Source organism: Cheilinus undulatus, linkage group 3, assembly GCF_018320785.1.
Source record: "Cheilinus undulatus linkage group 3, ASM1832078v1, whole genome shotgun sequence".
Lineage (NCBI taxonomy): Eukaryota > Metazoa > Chordata > Actinopteri > Labriformes > Labridae > Cheilinus > Cheilinus undulatus.
In genome coordinates this window covers 47,546,536-47,568,609 of record NC_054867.1, presented here as the reverse complement: position 1 = coordinate 47,568,609, position 22,074 = coordinate 47,546,536, and the positions used below count along the sequence as shown (strand labels likewise).

General features: G+C 40.8%; 1 protein-coding gene across 3 annotated transcripts in view; it reads right to left on the bottom strand.

Annotated features, from left to right (window-relative positions):
- Window positions 1-22,074, bottom strand: part of ephb2b (eph receptor B2b) — a 294,511-nt gene that overhangs the window by 88,047 nt on the left and 184,390 nt on the right. For all 3 annotated transcript variants that reach the window (XM_041782872.1, XM_041782874.1, XM_041782873.1), the window contains exon 4: window positions 1,968-2,123. In XM_041782872.1, coding sequence (XP_041638806.1) covers window positions 1,968-2,123 — 156 coding nt within the window. The remainder of the gene's footprint in view (window positions 1-1,967; window positions 2,124-22,074) is intronic.

The following is a 22,074-nucleotide window of genomic DNA, read 5'->3' as shown; positions in this document are numbered from 1 at the left end:
ATAAGAACACCCACCTTTTACCTGGTTTCTCCGACCATAAACCACCAATAGCAGTCAGTGAAAGAAACAGCTGTTCTGAGAACGATTGTTTAGAGCTGGTTTATAACCTCATTTGGTATTTTTTTTATCCATAGTATATTTTGACCAAGGTGTAGCAAAGGCATTTTATTTAGACCACAGGATACTGTGATAAAGTTGGGAAGATATTATGTGTGGTGTGTCACCTTTAAAATATCCTGTTACATAGGATAACAATAAAGAAAATATAAGTTTAAAATATTGTATCCTGCATTTTTGTGCATTTTTTTTCACAGGAGATGTGAGGAAATCTTTCAATAAGAGCAGAAAAGAGGAACAAGAGACAGAAGCGTCAATCATATGAGCCGGGACATTAAGGAGAAAGTGCTTTAGCATCAATTCCCTCAGTAGCATCGTGCTAATTTTATAATGGAAGCTGTGTTGTGTTAACGTGGAGAGCATAATAACCAGCTCTACTTAAATAACCCCTTCACAGGAGAAGACAAACTCACAGAGATACTTTATCGTCTTTAAGGTCTGAGCTGACTGTAAGCTGGCAGCACTTTTCCCCCTGGGAAGCCCATTTACATCTCTCATTTTTCATGCTGCTGTCCACTTTGTCAAAGTGTTTTCTCAACATCTCCTCCTGACAGTTTTCTCATGGAGCGTCGTATAGAGTTACTGCAGCGGAGAGAAGCCGACTGTTTTCCCCTGTTGAGACATTCTCAGCGGTTCGGCGTTTTCGGGGCGGAAACTTTTCCACATGGTGCTGCGTGTTGAGTGACAGGCCAAACAAACAAACAATGAGAAGTGTTTATCTTCTACAGACATGTGCACCTAATTATGGAAGACGGATCCTCCAGGACTAATGAGATAAACAATTCCACTCCGCCCACTACATCCTAAATCTGAATCGATCACTTCTTATTTAACCTCCTTTTAATTGGCGCCAATTAACGGATCTCCGGCTCTGGAAGGAAGCCCATTGGAGTGCTCTTCTTGGTGTCTCATACATGGAAACATAACTCCTCTTTGGCATCTCCTTCCTGGGGAGGAGGACTAATATCCCCCCCATTAGCTGGCGGGGTGGCTCTGATGGGCCCATTCCCTTGGCTTTAATCAGACCGGGCCCTGCTGCGCTTAATACGGGTGACGTGACGCTGCTGCTTTCTCATTCACAACAGCTGCTCAACTCCCAGAGCCAGGCTTATGCAAATCTCCTTTGTTGGAGGCCATCAAATCTCTTCCCTCCTCGCTCCCTTTCAACAGGCAGAGAGGGAAAGAGTGAGGGAAAAACACTACCGAACGTTGAAAGGGGCTTTTTTTTCCTCCCTCACCCGTTTTGTTTTAGTCCGACCACACTCTAAGCGCTGATTCTCCGTCTTTCTCACATGCATCGAAACCCTCGGAGCTCTCTCAAATTCCCTCGTTTCTTTCTACAAGTCTTGCCCTCACGCTCAACCCCTCCCTTTCTCACTCACTCCGCTCTGTCCTTCCAACTCTCTCTTTCTCAACCCTGGTGTCAGCATCAAATTCAAATTCAAATTCAAACAGCTTCATTGGCATGACAAGAGAGAGTCTCGCCCGGGCCCTTTCTCCAGGCCGGCCCCCTCACAAAGCATCCCGCCCTGGCCCAGTAACCCCTGCTCCAGCCTGGAGTACGGAGGCTGTGTGATGTAGAGGAGGGTCAGATCTATGGACAGCCACACTATGAGCATGTCAGCGTCGTGTTCGTGTGAGGGACGGCGCTGACAGCGTTTCTCTGTTTGCAGTTACACAGACTACCACTGTCCTTTGATCCCGGGGCTCTTCTGCTGGCGGGTGTGAAATGTGCATGTGTCAAAGAGTTCATATTTGGCATCAAAGTCTTTGTGGGTAAGCGTCGTAGAAGTGTTTGTGCGGAGTGTCAAGTTGGGGTTCAAATCTAACCACTTCAGTGCTTTACATACTTGTGCACGGCATCTGGAGAGGATCTGAGTCAGTGCGGTAGTATCCATTCCGGCAAACACAGTTGATGGCGCCCTCGCTGGTGGTGCGGCTGTTGATGGGACACTGCATGCAGGCTTCATCTCCTTGTGTTGGCTTGAAGAAGCCAGAGGGACAAGCTGAAAGACAGAAAAAGACACAGATAAGACTAAAGAACAACAAAATACAACTGTTTCTAATAAAAGCAGGTCTTGTTGGCATTATGTTGCTCTTACTTAATGATGTGCTTCTCAAGGTTGAAGTCACAATTTAAAGTTGGTGATACCTCATCTTTTAATCAACTTACTGATTGTATTTTAAAGAAGCTGAGCGAAATTGGGTTCCTCCTACTGAAACATAAGCTGTTTTCCTTTTAGTGCCAGGGAGAAGCTCCTTCTAGCAACATTTTTGTCTGTAACTGATCAAGGTCATATTCTTTACATGCATGTGACATCATCCTCTGAAAATGTTGGACCCAGTGCACCATGCTGCCGTGTGATTTGTCTCCGGTCTTGGTTTTTGCATCCATCATTGTGTTCTGCATGAGAATGGGAAACAATTTTGCAGGAAAATGCATGATGAGTTTTTTTTTAAATATTATGTTTTTTTAATCTTGCAAAGCAGATGGGTACACCTGTTTCCTTGTTTCTCACTGGCAAATCCATCTTGCAAAGCTTCCATCTGAACCGTTTGGGCCCAGTTAGAAAGTGATAGGACCAATCAGCAACGAAGGGCGGTGCTTTCAGGCCGGCAGAGTTGTGACGTAAACAAGCAGCAGCAAGAAGCCGGTACAATGATGGCGGAAGAGCGTAGCGTGGATGCTGCTAAAGCACCAGTTTTATCAGGACTTAACGACATGTCTTTGTTAAAAGAAGAACAACGAACAGCAGTGAGTTGTTTTCTTTTCAAAAACGACAAAAGTCGAGTACTTACACGTCTATAGTTGCCATGTTTCATGTTATTCCTCGGTAGCTGCGCACTCGCAGCTCGATAGCAGCTATGTCATGTGTTTTGTTGCTTTGATTGGCCCGTAGAGATGTGAAAGACAGAACGTTCATCCAATCACACTCTGAGTTTTCTTCAAAGCCTCTGCCTTTTTCCAAATGTTTGCTATTGAAGCTTTTCCAGATGGATGTGTGAACCAAATCCATCTGGCTCGTCAGGTTAGTGTTTTTTAGCTTTTTTAGCCTTTTTGCACTTACTTGGTCAGACAGCAAGGGAGATAGGAAATATGGGGAAAGAGTGGGGAAGAGCATGCACCAAGCATGCACTAGGATCAGGATTCAAACCTGCAACCAGAACACTGAGGATTGTAGCCTCTGTGTATGGCTCCTACTCTACCAGCTGAGGTAAACCACTGTCCAAGCTGAACATTTTAAGGTTTAAATGGTATGAATACACTAAGATGAGAGAAGGAAGAAGTGAGCCGAAAGATTACATGGAAGAAAAAGTATTCTATGAATGCTTTATTCTTTATTCTCTACATTTGTGATATAAAGGCAGCAGAATAGCGAGAATGTCAGGTTACCATAACTTCACCTACGCTTTTTTAGTCATCCATTAACCACTGAGTAAAAAACTAGTTTGTAAATGTAAGGCAAGTCCAAGCTAACACTTTATTATTGTTTTTGTGTAATAATCCAAAATCCAAAGATGCTTTTTTATTTTTATGCCATTTTATTTAATTATGAACATAATGCAGGGGAAATTAAATCTTGAATAGCAGCTAAAGCTCATCCGTCATATTGAGATAATGACAAAAATTCAGTTATTCATCCAGCAATATTAAACAGAACTAATTTCGACCCCCTATAATACTAATAAATCAACTGTGTCTTGATTTAACGCCTGGCAGCGAGTAAGAATTTGATGAGTTTCTTTCCTCAAGTAGTTTTTTCAGTATTTTTAGTGTTTTCTCTACAGCTACAGGACATTTCAGAGTTTTTTGTCAAATCTTGCATCATATCAGAAGATGTTAGGAGACCAGACCTCCAAACAGCCCAACCATGAGTAAAGATATAAATATACATCAGCCCTACAGACTTATTAATACAAACCAATGAAGCCTTGCATGTGAGGCAACCCTCGGCACATATGGCAACATGGCAACATGTTGTAAGTTTGCTCTGAATTATTCACCGTGCTCTAGTTGCCTGAGACATCTCTGAAGTGCCCTGCTTTCAGTTAAGAGCCCTTTTAGAGGCCTCTCTGCGGAAACCTGCGAGGAACGCTGCATTCACGATAGAGCCGATGATGGACCTGCACACTTCAGCTGCCATTAAACTCTCTGTTTGTGTATCCGTCTGCATGTGGGTGAATCACAGGCTACGTACGAGGCGAGTGTATTTGTAGGTTGCCATAAGCGTCCGTCAGAGCGGCGATAAACAAACTAACTTAGCTGTGTGTGAAATCCCCTCATCCTCTCTTGAGTCACATTTTGCCTCAACCTTCACCGCTCAAGAAAAAATATTTTTCAATTGATTGCACCTGCACCATGTCAAGAGGTTTTTTTTTTTTTTTTTTCCCTATCTTGGGCCAAACCGGCTACGCTTTTGCTTCAGGTAATCCAGCAGCTCCCACCTGCCCCTCAGATAAAGGAGGAAACACAGAGGTGTTGAGACAGACGGGTTGGAAGGAAAGTAACATGAAAAATTCACACATGGGATGCTCCGCATGTCCAAAGTTTAAACCCCTCAGGCCTGTCAGAGCTGTTGTTTTCCTTTAGAAACACTCTAAAGCAAAATAATTCACCATGTCTGATGAAAGGGGAAGAAATAAAGCAGATTTATTCTGTTATTTTTAAGCTAGTCTTATAAAGACATCTCTTAAATCCACTCTAGAAGCTGATTTATTTTTGTTGCTGCAATATTTACAACTATTTGTCTTACTCATCATGAGGACAGCTTTATCCTTCGATTTTACGTATGTTTTCAAAAGCTTACAATAACATGGCTGCAATTTTCTAGTAATAAAACTGCAGCCAGTATTTCACTCTGAGGCTACACTTGCAATTACAGCTAAACTGTAGCATCTGGAATATGGAAGCATCTGCAGCTGTAACTTCCATTTAAAGCAGTTCAAATCACAGGGCAGAATTAGTCCCTAGTCCAATCCCAATGTTTGTATTAGACGGACAAATCAGTGCACTCACAGACCCTACAGGCCGCGGATTAATGCTCTTTTTCCCCCTTGTAGCCTGGAGAACATTACTCAGTCAGCACCACGACCTTCTGGGTACGGCTGCTTTAGTGATTTGAAAATGGTGAAAGACGTAAAAGAGCTGTGGTAACAATCTAAAAAATGTACTTTCAAAATTAATCAGCCCTTTTTCTTTGACTAACTACACTTGGGGGAAGAAATCAGCAGCACAACTTTATTGATTTTTGCTCATTTCAGCAGTTTTCTAAGTTCAATAAGTGCTTTTCCAGCTCTTCTGTAAGGTTAAACCACCTTTGAAACACATTTTTCCCCAATTATCTCCTCTCCAGTAGTAACTTAATTAGCAGAAATACAGGTTATATGAGGATGTGAAATTCAATGCTGCACCATCACTGTCTGATTCATCAGATAGTGATGGTGCAGAAAGACTTCATCAGCTGCAATTTTTTATGCAACTGTTGACTCATTTCACCCAATAAAAATATGCAGAAGTCACTCAAAGCCTAAAAGAGCATAGTTAATGATCGTAATCTCTGTTTTTCTTACTTTGGTTACTCTTTCACCTTAGTTGGCTGCATTTCTGCAACATTTCAGCCACATAAACTGTCCTGACATCTTTGTAAAGTATGTTTTCATAAAAAGTCTGAATGCAAACAGGCATGATCTAGCACTTTGTAGAGATGGGACATGGTCTGACAGTATCCAAAGAGTAATTAATTAAAAAAAACAAAAAACAAAAAACAAGATTTCCTGCATTTTCTCCATGTGATCTAAAAAATGCATTCTTGTTTTGTTTCTGCTAGTATTAGCAGCTTTGCAGTGTTCTGGAGGGTGGCTGTAGCACAACCAAATGCTGTTCGCCATCTGCCATTAATGACAAAAGAAGACAAAAAAGTTTTTTAGGTGACATAATCATATCTCATCACCTAAAGCCAAAGGTAGGTGATTCTAGATCTTTTAAGGAGTGCTGAAGCATCCCTAAATTTCATCTGAGCACCCTTAAAATGACCATATTCAAGAAAAGTGTCCCACTAGTTTTTAAGAATTTGTCAAAAATGTTGCAAATGTTTTAGTTTCATACTTCACAGCAAGCAAAATGCTAAATCTTTAAAGATAATTCCAGGTCAGGATGCAAAAGGAGGATTCATTCCATCGTTAACAAATGGAAGAAAACCTCAGAAGTTAATAATGCAAAAGGTAGTTTAGGTGAGGTCAGATTTATTTTTAGGCCCTTTTACTTGGCAGACATGTCGTATGAGTGTTGGGGAAAGGACTGCAAACATCAAGATAATAGTACACAGTGTACAGATGCAACAAGTCCTGCAGTCATAAGAGGGCTGATGTAACAGTCTAATCATATTAACATCAGAATATGGCCAGTTGTTTGGTATGTTAGAAGGAAATGAGTGTTTAAGCATGAGGACTGATTGTTAGCAAGAGATATTACATGTCCCAGTTTATGCAGGAGATTAGCACTCTAAATTTGTCCCTGAAGGCAGGATTGATATCATTTTACAGAAAAAAAAACACTTTATTTAGCATTGTTGGAAAGTGTCTTTACGTCCCAATGGCAGTCAATACTTCCTGTGTTCAGGCAGTTATAATTTCATTAACTGAAAATATGAATATACATGTTAATCCAACCTGTTTTCAATGAAGAAGACCAGCTAGAAATATATCTTTGGTGATAATAAACTCTGACAAAAAGTAAGCTATGTTCCGTCAAGGAGACTAAAACAAGACTAAAATGTCAGTTTTGGACTGACATTCAAAATCCATCTCCACTGTGCATATAAGGTATAGCAGCATTTCCTCTAGTTTATTTTAAAGTAATCAAGGTACTAGGGCACAGATGGACTGGTGGTTTGGGGTGCCCCTCGTGTACGTTAGCTGCCCGGGTTTAAAGCTAGCCCTGTGGCCTTTTCCCGCATGTAGGCTATCTCCCCGCTCTCTCATCCCTGTTTCTGATTCCATCCACTGTCCTTCCTCATTCAATAAAGGCACAAAAAAAGCCCCAAAATAAATCTTAACAACAAAAAAAAAGTAATAAAGGTACTGATAGAGGACAATTATGAGTTTTTGACATTTGTATTAGTTTTACAGTGTAACTAATATGATTAGCTGAAAGAAATTAAACTTTTTGACTAAAAGTAAAAGGACTTTTTATCAACTAAAACTATAAAGATCAATGTGATTTTAATTTAAAGACAAAGAATACATAAAATAGCTGCCAAAATTAACACCGGGTTCAGGTTCCATCATCAGTAGCAGCTGTAAGTCTGAGAAAACTCTGACCAATCATTGCAGTGAGGCCCTCGTAGAAAAAAACATAACAAATCTTTCCCCTCCTGTCTGCATCCCATGTCATGCAATAGCTTGGATGCAAACTGCATCACTACAACAGCAGAAGAAAAATGCTAACTTAACGCTTGTGCATAGACATGGTACTAAACTTTTGACTGTTTCACATGATTTTGATAATGTTTTTCATAGCTGAATGAGCCATGAGGTGACTTTATAAAAGTCAGAGCAGCGACGCTCGTGGCTTTGAGTGGGTTGTGCGGCTTTGAATGAGCCCTGAGAAAATGTGACATTGTAAATCTTGCTAGTTTTTTAACCTGGCCTTCAACTTAAGAAACTATCTACTTCACTTGAAAGAGTTAGGTAAAACTAACTTAAGTTTAAAATTAGCTCAGTCTGTTGTTATTTATAAGCCTAACAAAAACTAATTTCTATCATGTATTAGCATCAAGCTAATGAACTAAGATGCACATGCCATGTCCATCTGTATTTATATTTATGTGGGGTTGATACCAATGATTGATAAAGTGGAAATGTGTTCACACTGATCATCTAACTTACATTTTTCTGGTAAACATATAGTTATTTCAGGAATGCATGCATGACTGATATTTTACCCCCGGGTGGTATGTGAACCCCCCTTTGAGAAACAATGATCTAGCTGTTTAATATTCTTGGAAAGAATGGTAGTGGGTCATGACTGAAAAACACATGTTGCATGAGAATTGTGCGTAAATGGATCCATTAATACAGTTTGTTTTAAAAAGAAGCAGTTTTTTTCTACCGTTATGTCAAGCATTTTTGACTTCACATATCTTTGGAATATTATCATATGTATATAGCCGAAAGAGCTATTGCAAAATCAAACTAAAGTAATCTCAAAGATCTCCATTCTGAGCATGAGCTTTGACATGTTTTTCTTGCTCTATGATTGATGGAGGAAAGGTTTTGGGCACAGAGTGAAACATGAGGCCTGGACATTCACGCTGCCAGTCAACAGCGTCTGTGAATGAGGCCACAGCAACAGCGAGGAGGGGAATTGGGATCGAACCTCAGCGGCACCAGTGAGGTCTAAGTGAGAGCCGAGAAACACCAAAGGGAACTGCATAAAGAGGCGGTGAAGGGGGAGGAAGGAGAGAGGAGGGGTGCAAAGATGAGAACAAAGAGGTGAGAGAGGAGGGGAGAGACTGTGTGCAGGAGTTTTATATGCAAAGGAATTCAGCGTGTTACTGTGCACACAGTGAATGTATGAGCTGCAACAGTGTGCACACTGAGCAGAACAATCAGAACAATGACTTTCTAATCTGCATGTGGAGGGAAGTAAAGGAATACAACTGATTATGGCCTATAAAGCCCCATGATGCCCTGCAAACACAGTGGCTTTATTCGAATAACCTGTCAAAACTATTAGTAGAGTGGATATTAAATGATGCAAATATAAATTTATTTTGGTATTTACCTCTGTTTAGATTAATCAAATTCAGTCAATATAACGTAAAGGAAGTGGGTAATGGATGAAGTTTAAAACTTTCAGTCCTCCACATCACACACGTCCAACAGAAACCTCAATGTCTAGCCCCGGGTTAAAGTACTTCTTATTCTTATGTCCCTTAATTCAGTGGTTCTTAACAGCTGGGTTGGGACCCAAAAGTGGGTTGTGGATGCTTTTTCATGGGTCACAAATGTGCTCCTGTAAGCAAAAATTGTGCCAAAAGGTCCATGAAAATCATTTAAAACATGCTTGTTTTGTCCTGTCTCATTGATTTGTCACGTGTGGTACCATACAGGCTCAAACTGTACTATTTTTCATAATTGGTCAAGAAAAAAAAAATCTGAAATCTCAATCTCAAAGAAGAGTGGAAGACAGACAGGAGGTCCTGAGGTTCATCTAGTTGAGAACCACTGCTTTAATTCACTTTGACTTCCTTTTTTGCTTTTTTTCACCTTTAGTAGAAAACTAGATGATCAATAATTAATGTCTACAAAGGTGCAATTTTTTTATTGATCTTACCAAGACATTATATATCACTATTGTATCCTTGATAAATGCCACCATGTTGCACTACAACCAAAATTCCCCCCTTTGGTTCAACACCTGTCTGCATGTCAGCATGTTGTATACAGTGGTTCTCAGTCCTGGCTGAAAAAGGGTTTCCATAAAGCTCCATGTTTGTCTCTATGCTGATGATACTGTCATTTACTAGGCTGATTCCAATATAAAACAACGCCAGATTTTTTAACAGTCTTACCTTTATCTTTTGCAAAACTGGTTTTACAATGATGAGCAAGTCTCAGTAAGAAGGAATCCAGCTGCACAGAATTTAGCTCAAAACAATTGTTTATCAACGACAGGTCTCCTCTTAAGAGAACCAGAGTGTGTAAATTAGGGCTGTTAGCATTAAAGGATTAATTATGATACTGTTGAAGTCCATAAATAGTGCAGTAATTTGTTATGATCGCATTAATGGTGTGCTTTTTTGTCCCTTTCAACTGTTTGGTAAAGACACTGCAGTGTCTCCCTGCAGTCACAATGATGTAAAATAATTCTACCACAGCTTCCTAACCTCTGATCCCTAAACTTTTTTTAACCGTTTTGTCTCAACTGGACTTGTTGTCTTAAAAAGCTAGTAAAACATTAACCCTGTAGTGAACAGTCTAGCTCTAAACATCTTTTTCAGTAACGTTGCAAAGCAAATGGATTCATCCATTTCTGTGTTTCTCACTGGTGAATTCATCTTGCAAAGCTCCCGTCTGAACTATTTAGGCCTGGTTACAAAGTGACAGGACCAATCAGCATCAAGGGGCAGTACTTTAGGGAACAGAGTCAGTGACGTAAGCAAGCAGCAACAAGAGGCCGGTGCAATTATGGCAGATGACATTAGCGTGGATGCTACTAAAGCACAAGTTTTATCAGAACTTGACGACATTTCTTCATTAAAAGAAGAACAAAGAACAGCAGTGAGTTGTTTTCTTTTCAAAAGCATCAGAAGTCATGTACTGATATGTCTACAGTCGCCATGGTTCACGTTATGCAGCTCTCTATGGAGTTTACTCCTTGGTGGCGTCACACCTCAGCAGGGGCTACAACTTCACATATCTTGTTGCTCTGATCGGCCCGTAAAGATGTGACAGACAGAATGTTCATCCAATCATCCTCTGAGTTTTTTTCAAAGGCTCTGCCCTTTCCCAAATACTGTCTATGGAAGGTTTACCAGCTGTAATTCTAATATTTGGGTCTTTGAATTGACACGTATTTATCATATCACTAGAGGAATTTCTGGCTGTCTGACAGTGCTGTATTATTCAGAGGAATCATCGGATCTTTGAACATGATGACATTGTAAATCAGAGATCCTCAGACAGTATCCTTAAAGCCCTCAACAGTTAACTATTGAGGGTAAATTAGGCAGGGATCTCCGGAAAACAACCGAGCTTACTCTTTATCATGACAAGCTTAAGAAGTACAACAAAACATAAGCACAAATGTCTTTTTTGGGCTTCCGTACATCATAAACTTTTGCAGCAGTTTCTTTAATAATCAAGCGCACATTCATGAGCCACTGAGAGCAGCTGTTTGACCCACATTTGGGTCCAAACCCAGTTGAGAAACACTGCATAAAACAATTTCCAGTAAGTGCCTCCTAATGAAATCTGTCCTAAAATATGAAGCTTGATTGATTTGTTTTGTCAATCTTCAACTGTATAGCTAAGGCCCACAGTTTTTAAGACCGTTCAAAACTTATTCAGCAAAATAAACTGCGTTGACGTGCGTTTTCATCTGTTTAAAAGCTTCCTCATCTTGTTCCACAGAGTAAGAGCAAGCCATAAAAAGGATCACATCCAGTTGAAGAGGACACAGTATTATGTGTCATGGCACGCCGCTCTGCTCTGGCTCGGCCATTATTTTGGGGGAAATATTCAGGGAATTTCCACCTCATACCGGGCTGACAGATTTTAAGAGTTGCAAACTTGTGTGGTGTCAGATGTAGAGGAATGGAGACGAGGAGAGCTGTGATTAAAAAACAGATCAGAGCTTTAATTCCCCACCTCCCTGCCTGCCCAGATTGCTGCTGTTGAGCTGTTTGATCACCATCCTGGCAGACGTGCTCAACAAGCGAGAGCTAAAGGCTGTCTTCTATTTTTTTTTGGGGATGTTTTCTCCGAGTTCAGATCTCCTCCTGGCAAGAAAAGTTAATTACTGCAAGAATATTCATTGACAAGCGCTCTCTCTGTTGTTCCTGCTTCCTTTCTTTGAAAACCCAGACTGCCATTAATATTTTTTAGTGTTATTAAGCAAATATGCCACTTTATTTCTCCTTGAGGACTGGAGCGTGGAGTATGGAAGTGGAACAAACAAAAATGTGGCAATAAGTCAAGAATAAAGGCCTGGAAAAAAAAAAAGCTTAAAGAGAATTTATAAACACTTCAGACTCAATTTAGCGAAGGCCGTGTCAGAAGGTCCAGATCACCTCAAATTGGTTCCAGAGCTGCAGAAAAACTCGCTCTGAAATCATTTTTTTGTTAGAGACAAAAATCTTCTCCAAATGGGTGAGACAGCTTGGTGTTCGTTAATGTTAAATCATTGAAGATCTCAGTGTTCACCGCTTTAATCCAACAATAAGCCTGATAAATTACAACGGAATGAAAAACCTCCCCCATACTCACACATTCCTAAGCCACTGCTGCATGTCTGTCTGTGTTTAGGACTTTTAATAACATATAGCAACATAAAGGCTTTAATTAGGGGGGGCCTTTCACGAGACTCGCTGAATAAAAATAGTGCTGCGAGAGCTGTGAGGGGTACGACGCTGCGCCAGGGTGCTACTCAGTTTTTACAGCAGGTAATTTGCTGGTTGTTTCAAAGGTTTCCTGAATATTACAGCCAGGGAGATTTATAGCAGGTTGAAGAGGAGACCTGCAGCTAAAACCATCTGAGTCCTACAGAGTCTATGTGCAACTTTCACTGTGTGGGTGAGAGAGAGAAGACACACTGAGGAAGAAAGAGAGATAAGAGACAGAGATGCAGCCATGAGCAGCTATAGTAAACTCCTCTGTCCTAACCAACAGTAACATAGTAGGTATGCAATAATTACTCCACTGTGGCACCTTTTTTGCCCTGGCATTCATTTCTGCATTTCTGAACAGCATTTAAGAAGTCTGTGTGATGTCACTGTTGTGTGATGATATCATTTTGTTTCCAGGGCAACAGCAGACATAGCCAAACTTGTGCAAGTGTTGCCATTGCAAACTGGACTTTTACATGCTTGCAAACACACTATGTTAATGAACAGAGATGCCTGAATAGACTCTGGAGGTCACTACTGCCTCACACCACTCCACAGACAAACCCCGACACCAATGTCAGCAGTTTCAGAGGAGACCAGGTCCAGGTTGTTGGGACATTTTTTAAAGAAGAGGTCATTGTGGAGGAATGGGAAGAAAAAATTCACGTCAAGGACATCACTGCTGTCTTTGAGTGAGCTGCTTCACTCACACAGTGAAGGACAGACTACACATGGTGTGATCTTTACAGCATAAGACAAAGCCATTTTTGTGTTTTCATGTGAATGAAGAAATTTTTTTAATCACAGAGCTTATCTGGACAGGGCTGGTTTTAAAAATGGAGGAGGGAAACTTCCACTTTTGAAAAAAAAAAAAAGAGGCCGGTACAAAGACCAAAAAGAGGAGAGTGAAGAGCTATGTGTTCTAATAAATTAAGATTAAATCACGTCAAACTCTTCCCCTCTGGTAGATGTAACAGGGCGCTGCACAGGAAAACATTCAAGACACTGAAACAGTCACTTCCCTCAGTCCATCACTCTGATGACTACTCAAGAGTCACAGAGTTACTCTGATGACCACTCAGCAGGCACAGAGTTACTCTGATGACCACTCAGCAGGCACAGAGTTACTCTGATGACCACTCAGCAGACACAGAGTTACTCTGATGACCACTCAGCAGACACAGAGTTACTCTGATGACCACTCAGCAGACACAGAGTTACTCTGATGACCACTCAGCAGACACAGAGTTACTCTGATGACCACTCAGCAGACACAGAGTTACTCTGATGACCACTCAGCAGGCACAGAGTTACTCTGATGACCACTCAGCAGTCGTCGAGTTACTCTGGAGTTACTCTTTGACTGTTTAGTGGTCATCAGTCACAGAATGTCAGAAATTCTAACTTTCATTGGGATTATAGCCCTGCTTAATGTTAATAACTTACATTGTCTCTTACTCCTATTTTCAAATACTCTAAGAAGCCTACTGTAGTAATATGCATATTTACAACCGGTGAATTAAACAGCCAATGAGGATAGAGGCTTTGATGGAGGGAGGAGCGCAGGGTGGCACACAGCAGGCAGAAATAGGTACTGTATATTTTCAGCATCGATAAAACTAAACCATGAATCTTTCCTTATGCCTGTGCAGAAGTGATCAGGAATAAAGGCTGTGTTATTGAAAAGGTGCAAGGTACCAAACTTGTTGATAACTTTAGCATTAACATGAATGCTAAAGCTGTCATCACTCTCTTAATGTTTAATTCGATAACATCCACATCCTTTTCACGTATTTGTACTGCCAAAATATCGAATAGTTCAAGAGATTTGACATAACAAAGACAAGCAATGATGCTATGTGAAATCTTAGTGATTTTAGCTGTGAAATGATCATATTAGAGCTAGAAAATACTCTCTGTCTGCAGGTAGAAAGAGAACAAACAAGGATCAGGAATCTGGCATTTCAATCATGGGTATGTCTGCCATCCTGTTCGCTGTAAGCAAACAATCAGCTGTCTGCTTCCAGGTAATCCAGCCTGAGGCCACACCTACTGAGGGAAATACAAAAAACAACACCCATCCAGCCTCTCTCACCCACCATCCTTCATCTACACCACCCGACAGAGAGACTCTTTGTCCAGCAGCAACAACAGCACACCCCTCCAGCTCCCCCTTTTCCTCCCTCGTCCCCCCTTTTTAAAATCCTCCCTCCCCCCCAAAAAAACTGCTTTATTTAATGAACACACCATTAAAGAAGAGACAAAGACAGCCAAGGTGCACGCCTGTGTGGGTTCTGTGGGTGTGTGGTGTGTGGGGTGTGAAAGAGAAAAGGCTGGAGGGGGAGAGAGAAAAAAAATCAGAGGTGTGAGGTTTTGTGTGCACAGCAGGAAAAAGTGCTGAAAGCGGTGAAAACGGCGAGCGTCAGAGGGTTTTTCTGTGTGTTTGTGTGAGCGTGGATGCTGGGTATTTTCCTGAGTTCAATGTGACCAAAGAGGCCGCCACAGAGAGACGTGTACGATTTGGGCCTCTGTTTGCTTTGGTGCTGCCTGTTAAAAACTATTTATAAGGAAGCTCTGCAGGGACGGATCAGAGGCTGTCGTAGAGATGAGATTCGCTGTAACAAGACAGACTTCTGCTCAGAGGAAGAAACAACATGAAGACAACCTGTTAGCTTTAACAGGAGTCTCCTCATTAAGGCGGGGAATCACCAGAGGGCCCAGGATATATAATAACACGTTGATTCATGCAGTTGCAACATCATATTAAGCTGCAGCAAATCCTTTTCTTTACGCTTAGTAGGCAAATATCTCACACTTGACTTATTTACCTTCCTTTAAGCCCCTGTGAGGAGATTTCAGCTGGTTATGTGCAGATAGACATAAAAAGGGATGTTCTTCATGAACCAAAAAGACAAATAGAACCACCAGGACTGAGATTTTCAGCAGAGGCAACTGACATGAGTCTCAGCGTTAGCTCATGCAGGACACGGTAGTCATACACCCAGCCGTGATCAGCTGACAGCCAGCTGATCCCAATTATCACCTACCAATCACAGCTCATCCTCTCAACACAGCTGTGTATTTGAATATGGCGTACACTAATCCCTGCTTGCATTACTGCTGATGCACCACACTGCTGCTGCTAATAGTGAAGCTTAACCTCCTCCACCCCAGCCTCCTCCTTCATAGCATAAAGCTTGATGCACCCTCATATTGAGATTCATGGTAATCAGGATGATGTTTTTGCAAGAAAATGCTACATGTACTAAGATAAGCACAAAGATATACTTGGGGTACTGTCAACTGAAAGGCTGCTTGATGCAGCTTCAGCTATTGAAACACAAGTTTGCAGCTTTTCATCTAATTTTAATACATTTTATTGCAGCAAACCTGGATTATCAGGTCAACTACTTGTCATAAAGTCTGCCAAAACCTACACATTTTTTGTTAAAGGGGGTGAACATCACAACCAAAATGGAAACAGGAGGGGAAAAAGTGTCTTAGCGTTTAAAAAAAAACAAGCTATAAGTCTGATTCGACACAGTCCTCGCAGTGAACAGAGGTAATGAAAGTGGTATAAAATATCTTCCTATGAATGCATTTGTCCTTGCAGTTCTTAGGGATGAAGTTTCTTATTAGTCGGCATGTTTCAACTGCAGACTCTCTGCAGTCTTCCTAAGAAGAATCTTTCGATATTGCTGTGACATGCCTTATCAGCTGATATTATGCAGGTTTGGTCTTGATTGACAAGGCAACCAAACCTGTAAGCTATTGAGCTAAGGACAGGGCCAAAAGGACTATGAACCAGGATGCTTGTATCACCTCATCTCCTAAACCCAGATCATATCCCTTCTCTTCTCCTAAACCACACTTTAGATTAATATTTCTGACAGGACTTGGCACAAAATTTGGGAGTGCTTTTCACAGCTGAGTTCAGTAGATGAGGAGGATAATTGCCATGTTGTAGATAAAACTGGTGTTATGGGTGCATGCTACTCCCAACAACAGTTGAGTTGATCTTATTTTGACTGTCAAAGGTACCACATTTTACTCTGATTTGAAGCACAATACTGATGTGATTTGAGCTTTTGTTCCATTGCGAGAACTGATTTACATTTTTGCACCAGAGACATGATAAATTCAAGTTAACCTGCAGAGCCTATGAGACTGGATTGCAATAACATGTTATTAGTTTTCAGGCTTTAGAAAATACAGAAGCAGGCCCAAATCTCCATACTAGCAGTTACATTGTACCCCATGTACCAGAGTTGTAGGTTGTTAAGTGGATGGCCTGGGTTCAGATCTGAGCTCTGACTCCTTTCCTGCCTATCAGTCCCCCATCTCTCTCAATAAGATCTTACATCAGGTTAAGTGGGTAACGTGCATGGATTGCAGACAGAATTTGCATAGGGATTTATGATACTATATTTACTTGAATCATGAGATGTATAAGGTATATTAAGGCTATATTAAGCCTAAAAGAAAATCTTAAAGGATGATTTCTGCAAATCTGATTTCTAAAAATTCGAGCAACAAGAAAACTATTTGGACTAGCTGGGTTATGATCCTTGAAGAGAGAGATTAACATGCATTAATGTCCTATCCTCTCCTCCAAATTTCCTACTTTATTCACTGCATTGGCCTCTAAATTACAATGATGAAAAGCTCATTAGTTCATCTTGAAAGAACACAATACTAAGATTTGTATTTGCAGTGGCACCTTCAACTTCAGCTTTATTGGCCTGAAGAAAAATTGTCTTATAACCTGAAAAAACAAGTATGTATTTACAAAAGCAAAGACACAAGGATTCGGGCAAAAACAAGCATGGTTCCAATACATAAAAAGCCTTCTAAGAGCCTATTAATTGGCTCTTTTCTCCTGTGACCACTGCCTCAGGACCTTAGTCTTTGAGCTGGTCACTTCTTCCACATTAGTTTTTGTTCTATAGAGCGGGGACGAGGCCAGCCTGCCCCCCACCACCCCCCTCTGCCTCAGCTCTTCCACAGGGAACACTAGCCTGCACTGTTTGCAACACAGGGTCTCCTCAATTCAATTAGGAACGCGGTCCTCCTCGCCGTCTAATTCAATCAGGCTTGTGTGAAAGCTATTAGACAACTGGCATTCGCTTCACCCCACACACACACTGGCACACAAATGAGATATTCATTTCTCCCTCTAGGTTTCCATGTCTGGTGCAATTAACAGGTCTGGGACTCTGCGTGGATCCTCACACTGCCGTCCGGGACAGTGCCAGCGAGAGAGGGGCGATCACTGACGACCTACAAGGTGTAAATCAGGCTACAAAGTCAAAGTCACGCAGAGAACACAGCCATGAAAAGACTTTCACTTTCTCCAAAAATCTAACTTCTGTCTGATAGTCAGTATTTATCATTGTTTGACTTTGGGCAGCAACTGTTTATTTCTACAAATCCCTAAAATAACTGGGAAAAAAGAGAGGGGACACAGGAGCTTACAAAGGCTTACCCACTGAAAGGAAAAAAGACACTGCAACCAGTTATTAACGAGTAAGTGCCACTTTTAACTACATTAAGTGAAGCAGTAAATCCTAAACTTTCAGGCTTGGAAAAAAGCACTAGACAGACTCAAAGGCTCACCCTGAAGACAGTTTATTTGACTTTAGATGGTCCCAATTTCCATTTTGAAACAAAAATTGATCAAAAAAGCTTCCAGCTGCAATCTTTGGCATTGGAAGCAAAAATCCACATTCATCTTAAAAGTTTTCATCCTTCTCTGGGCTATTTAGATCAGAGGTTCTCAACGTTGGGGTCAGGAACTCCTTGGTGTTGCGAGTCATGGGAGGGGGTCTCCAAATGCCCTACAAAACTAAGAGTGTTTTTAAAGTACACTGTTGACATTTCTTTCCACCAATTTTGCCAATTTTAACCAGTTTTTGTCACTTAAAACCCATTTTTGTCAATTTTAAACCCTTTCCACCTTTATTTTCTGCCACTTCTAAACAATTCTTGCCATTTCATGCCTGTGTTGTCTCTGTTGACCCATTATTTCCACTATTTACCATGTTTTACATTCATTTTGCCAGTTTAACCATTATCTGCCAATTTCTGCCTATTTTTCTGTGTCAGTTAACCCTTTATTACCAGTTCATATAATTTTTTTTCCCCCTTTCAACAAATTTCCACCTATTTTTGCCCATTTAAAACCACTTCAGGCACTTTTAAATCCCCTTTGACCATTGTTTATGCCCATTTTTGCCACTTTTTGGTTATTTTTTGCCACTTTAGCCTAATTTTTGCCACTTCTAAACCATTTCTGCAACTTTTGAAATCCAACATCACCACCTTTTCCACCACTTTTTGCCATTATCAACCCTTTTTAGCCATTTTTAACCCATTTTAATTCTGTTTTTAGAAAAAGGGATTTACATTTTTAAGGTTATTTACTACACGGATTAATTTCAAAAAGTTAATATTTCAGGGTAAATACAAAATGCGGATAACACAGCTTAATTTTTCAAAGGACCATGATTTTGTTGACCTCTATTGCCCCCCAGTTTGGCTGGGCCCCAAAAAGCTCTCCCATTTACCCCCCCATGGACGGCCTTGTCTGCACATGAGTATTCTTGATTATGCATGGCTGTGTTCAACCACCATCAATTAGGCCTACAGCGGGGGGGCCCCGGTCTCTGGCACCTTTATTTTGTGGGTCACGGGTTGAAAAGGTTGAGAAATCCTGATTTAGATGCTTTAAAAGAAAGAAAATCCCATAACTTTCTGATCACCTAATGCTATACTTTTAAAATGTCTATAGTCACAGCAGGAGAGGACAATTCTACAAGTGAAATTTCAGGCAGGCTACCCTTGAAATCTTCTTCCTGAGTTGCTTGTTCACTTATGAACTTCACAGCAAGAGACTGCACCCTTTTAGGGGCTGTATCTCCAGGAGACAGTGCTTGATACAAAAAGAAACAATGCTGAAATGCTTTGCTTCTATTGATGTAAGGTGTAGTTGGACAAGTATAATATCAGCCAAAGAGTAGAGAAGTTAGAAACAAAAAGAAATCACAGTGAACTAGTTTTGTTTTGTGCACAAAGATGTGACCTGTGTGCATGCAGGATATAAACATCAGCTCCTACTGGGCACTCACAGTGAACTTTCCTGAATCTTTCCTGCTGTGTTCTCTCGTCAAGATGCTGTGTTCACTGACTCAGTCTAACTTCACTTGGGAAATGCATCAGTGGGCTGTCGGAGATAAAAATCTGTGTATTCTGAGTGAAAACAACTGAATTCACACAAGCAGCCCACACCAAAAAATTCAGCAAACTATCAGGAGTTTTGTGCATGTGTGAAAAGGGTTTGGTAAACTCAGACTCACAAAGAAGACAGCTTTTACACTCCAAAGCAAGGAGTCATCGCCACCAATGTGAAAAGAAAAATTGATAAGTACTTTAGCTTTTGATCCCTGAAGTCAAAGTCAAGTGTTGCTCTCAATCCCTTGCTATTTGCACACTTTAAAAGAAAGAAAACCTGTTCTGATAATCTGGTAGGGTGCTGTATTGATCTGTATGGTCTGCATGAGTCAGAGAGGACAGAAAAGAACTGAAAAATGTTGAAAATCCTCCTGCTTATCCAGAATCACCAATGTGGAACCATTTTGCTGTCCAAATGAAACTAAACCATCTCTAAGTGACACTAAAATGACCATATTTGCATGCACAGAGGTGCATGCATAGCTAACTGAAATGATTTGTGATGTTTATATGCAGTCGCCCACAGCCAAGCCAATCAAACATGTACATTGTGTGTAAGTTACGTTGTGGTAAAATCAATTAAGATAATGTTTAGTTCCGTCAGCATTAACAGGTTAGTTAACATTCAAATTCACCTCAATCACATGCTTTGTTGTCCTTTCAGGTCCTCATTTATGCTACCACAGCAGGGCTGCACTGAGATGTTTGCAGCATCTTCCTGCTTCTCACAGTGATGCTGCAACTTCAAATGTCTCATTTCACTTACAAAGCCCACAGACATCTCAGTGAACAAATTAAAAGTAATCTGCACCTTGTGATATCAAACAATTCATTTCTTACAGTTCCCTTTAGCTATTTCCACTTACTTGTCTGTCTTTTGCAAGATCTTTTTTTCTGTTTTTACACTTATTATTACTTCCTGCCCTCAGTGAGCTGTCAAAATTTTCGATCCCTCAGAAGTTCCTTATTTTCTTTTGAAATAAAATAAGGTTTTTAATTGAATAAGAAGTAAGTACTCTTATCTTAAGGCACATACATAACAAAGAACTTTTTTAGAAGATGTCGGAGCTTTGTTGTTGCCTGTCTCTGGGTTACTTACAGAGGAAGCAACTAAACTGGAGGTCAGGAAAAGTGCATGCTGCCACATTACTGATGATTGTTGGGATTCATTGAGTCATTTTGTACATGCACTCCTGCATAGTTCTTAATCTAAAGCAGGGGTGTCCAAACTTTTTCCACTGATATAAGGGTGTTAGAGCCACTTTAATATCCACAAGATTAACATACGCTTGGTGACTGAGTATGCCTAAATGGCTAGTTCAGTCGGGAAACACACATGATTTGCAGCTATAAATATTTCTTTATCAGCATTTTATTATTTTGCACTTATTGCTGTTATTTATGTTTGGTGGTGTGGCTGTTCTGGGATCTCCCTGCCCTCCCACCGGCTCACATGGAAAGCATCAAGCATCCTGCTCTCCCAGTGCCGATAAGGAAAGCAGGCAGGGAGAGAAGCAGCAGAAACCCCAGGGCAGAGCAGGCATCACTGACAACTAAATGGCACAAATTAAGTCAGAAGCAGGATAAAGGAGGAGCTGGGGTGGAGGAGGGTGGCAAGAGCAGCTTGCAGAGAAAGCGACAAAGCGTGGCCAGGCTGGAGCAGTTTAAATTAGGCAGCATGAGAGTGATTAGCCAATAGTGTGCTAAGAGTAAATCAGCTGGCAAATAGACAATCATTTCCAGGTTTGTGGGGATACCAATCAGATCTCAGGGGGCCCTGCTTTGCCCTCGCTAGCACTGGCTCCACCCCTGGAATATTATTGATGCTATTGGCAAGATATTATTAGTTTGGTTGCCAATGTGTTTACCACAGTGTTGTTTCAATTTAATCACAAACAAACATCAATAAATTCTTCTCGTCAAGATGTTTGTTTACAGAATTAGTATGGTAGCGCCATCCTGTGCTAAGACTCTGAAGTACAGTCTGGCACAGTCTGGCACAAGCTTCATGTACAAATGTGGGTGATTATTTCTAGAGTCTGCCAATAAAAGATCGGACTGTGGGCCGCATTTGGCCCCCAGCCCATTGTTTAGACACCCCTGACCTAAAGCAATGTTAAGCAGTCGTGGTTTCAGACCACATTGGTGTAGCAGTGCAGCACTCATTTACATAAAAAAGAATAAAGGCCCATTGCTGACTGTAATTTTTGAAATGCAGAGATCAGTCACAGTTAAGGGATGTAGCTCAAACCTTGTAGTTTGAGAGTGGTCTCGCTGAACTGTTTTGTAAAAAGGGAAGGCATAATGAGCCTGAGCTTCAGCCTACACCCTCTCTGTTCGCTCAGTCCTTCATGGTGTCATGAAGGGAAAACTTCTTTGTATTCTCAGCGGGGGTAGATTGAATTCTGATTGAATTAAATCTATGAATGATAATCGTTTCATATCAGTAAAGTAGCCCCTTTCTCTGTTTTTGCATGTTAATCACTACAATAAAATGCAGTATTACCAAGAACACTGCATATTAGTGTACTGACAATATTTTGAATTAAATATTGTCAGAAATCTTCTTCTTTAAACATGTTTTAAAATGTTTATTGATGCTTTCTAGCACTCATGA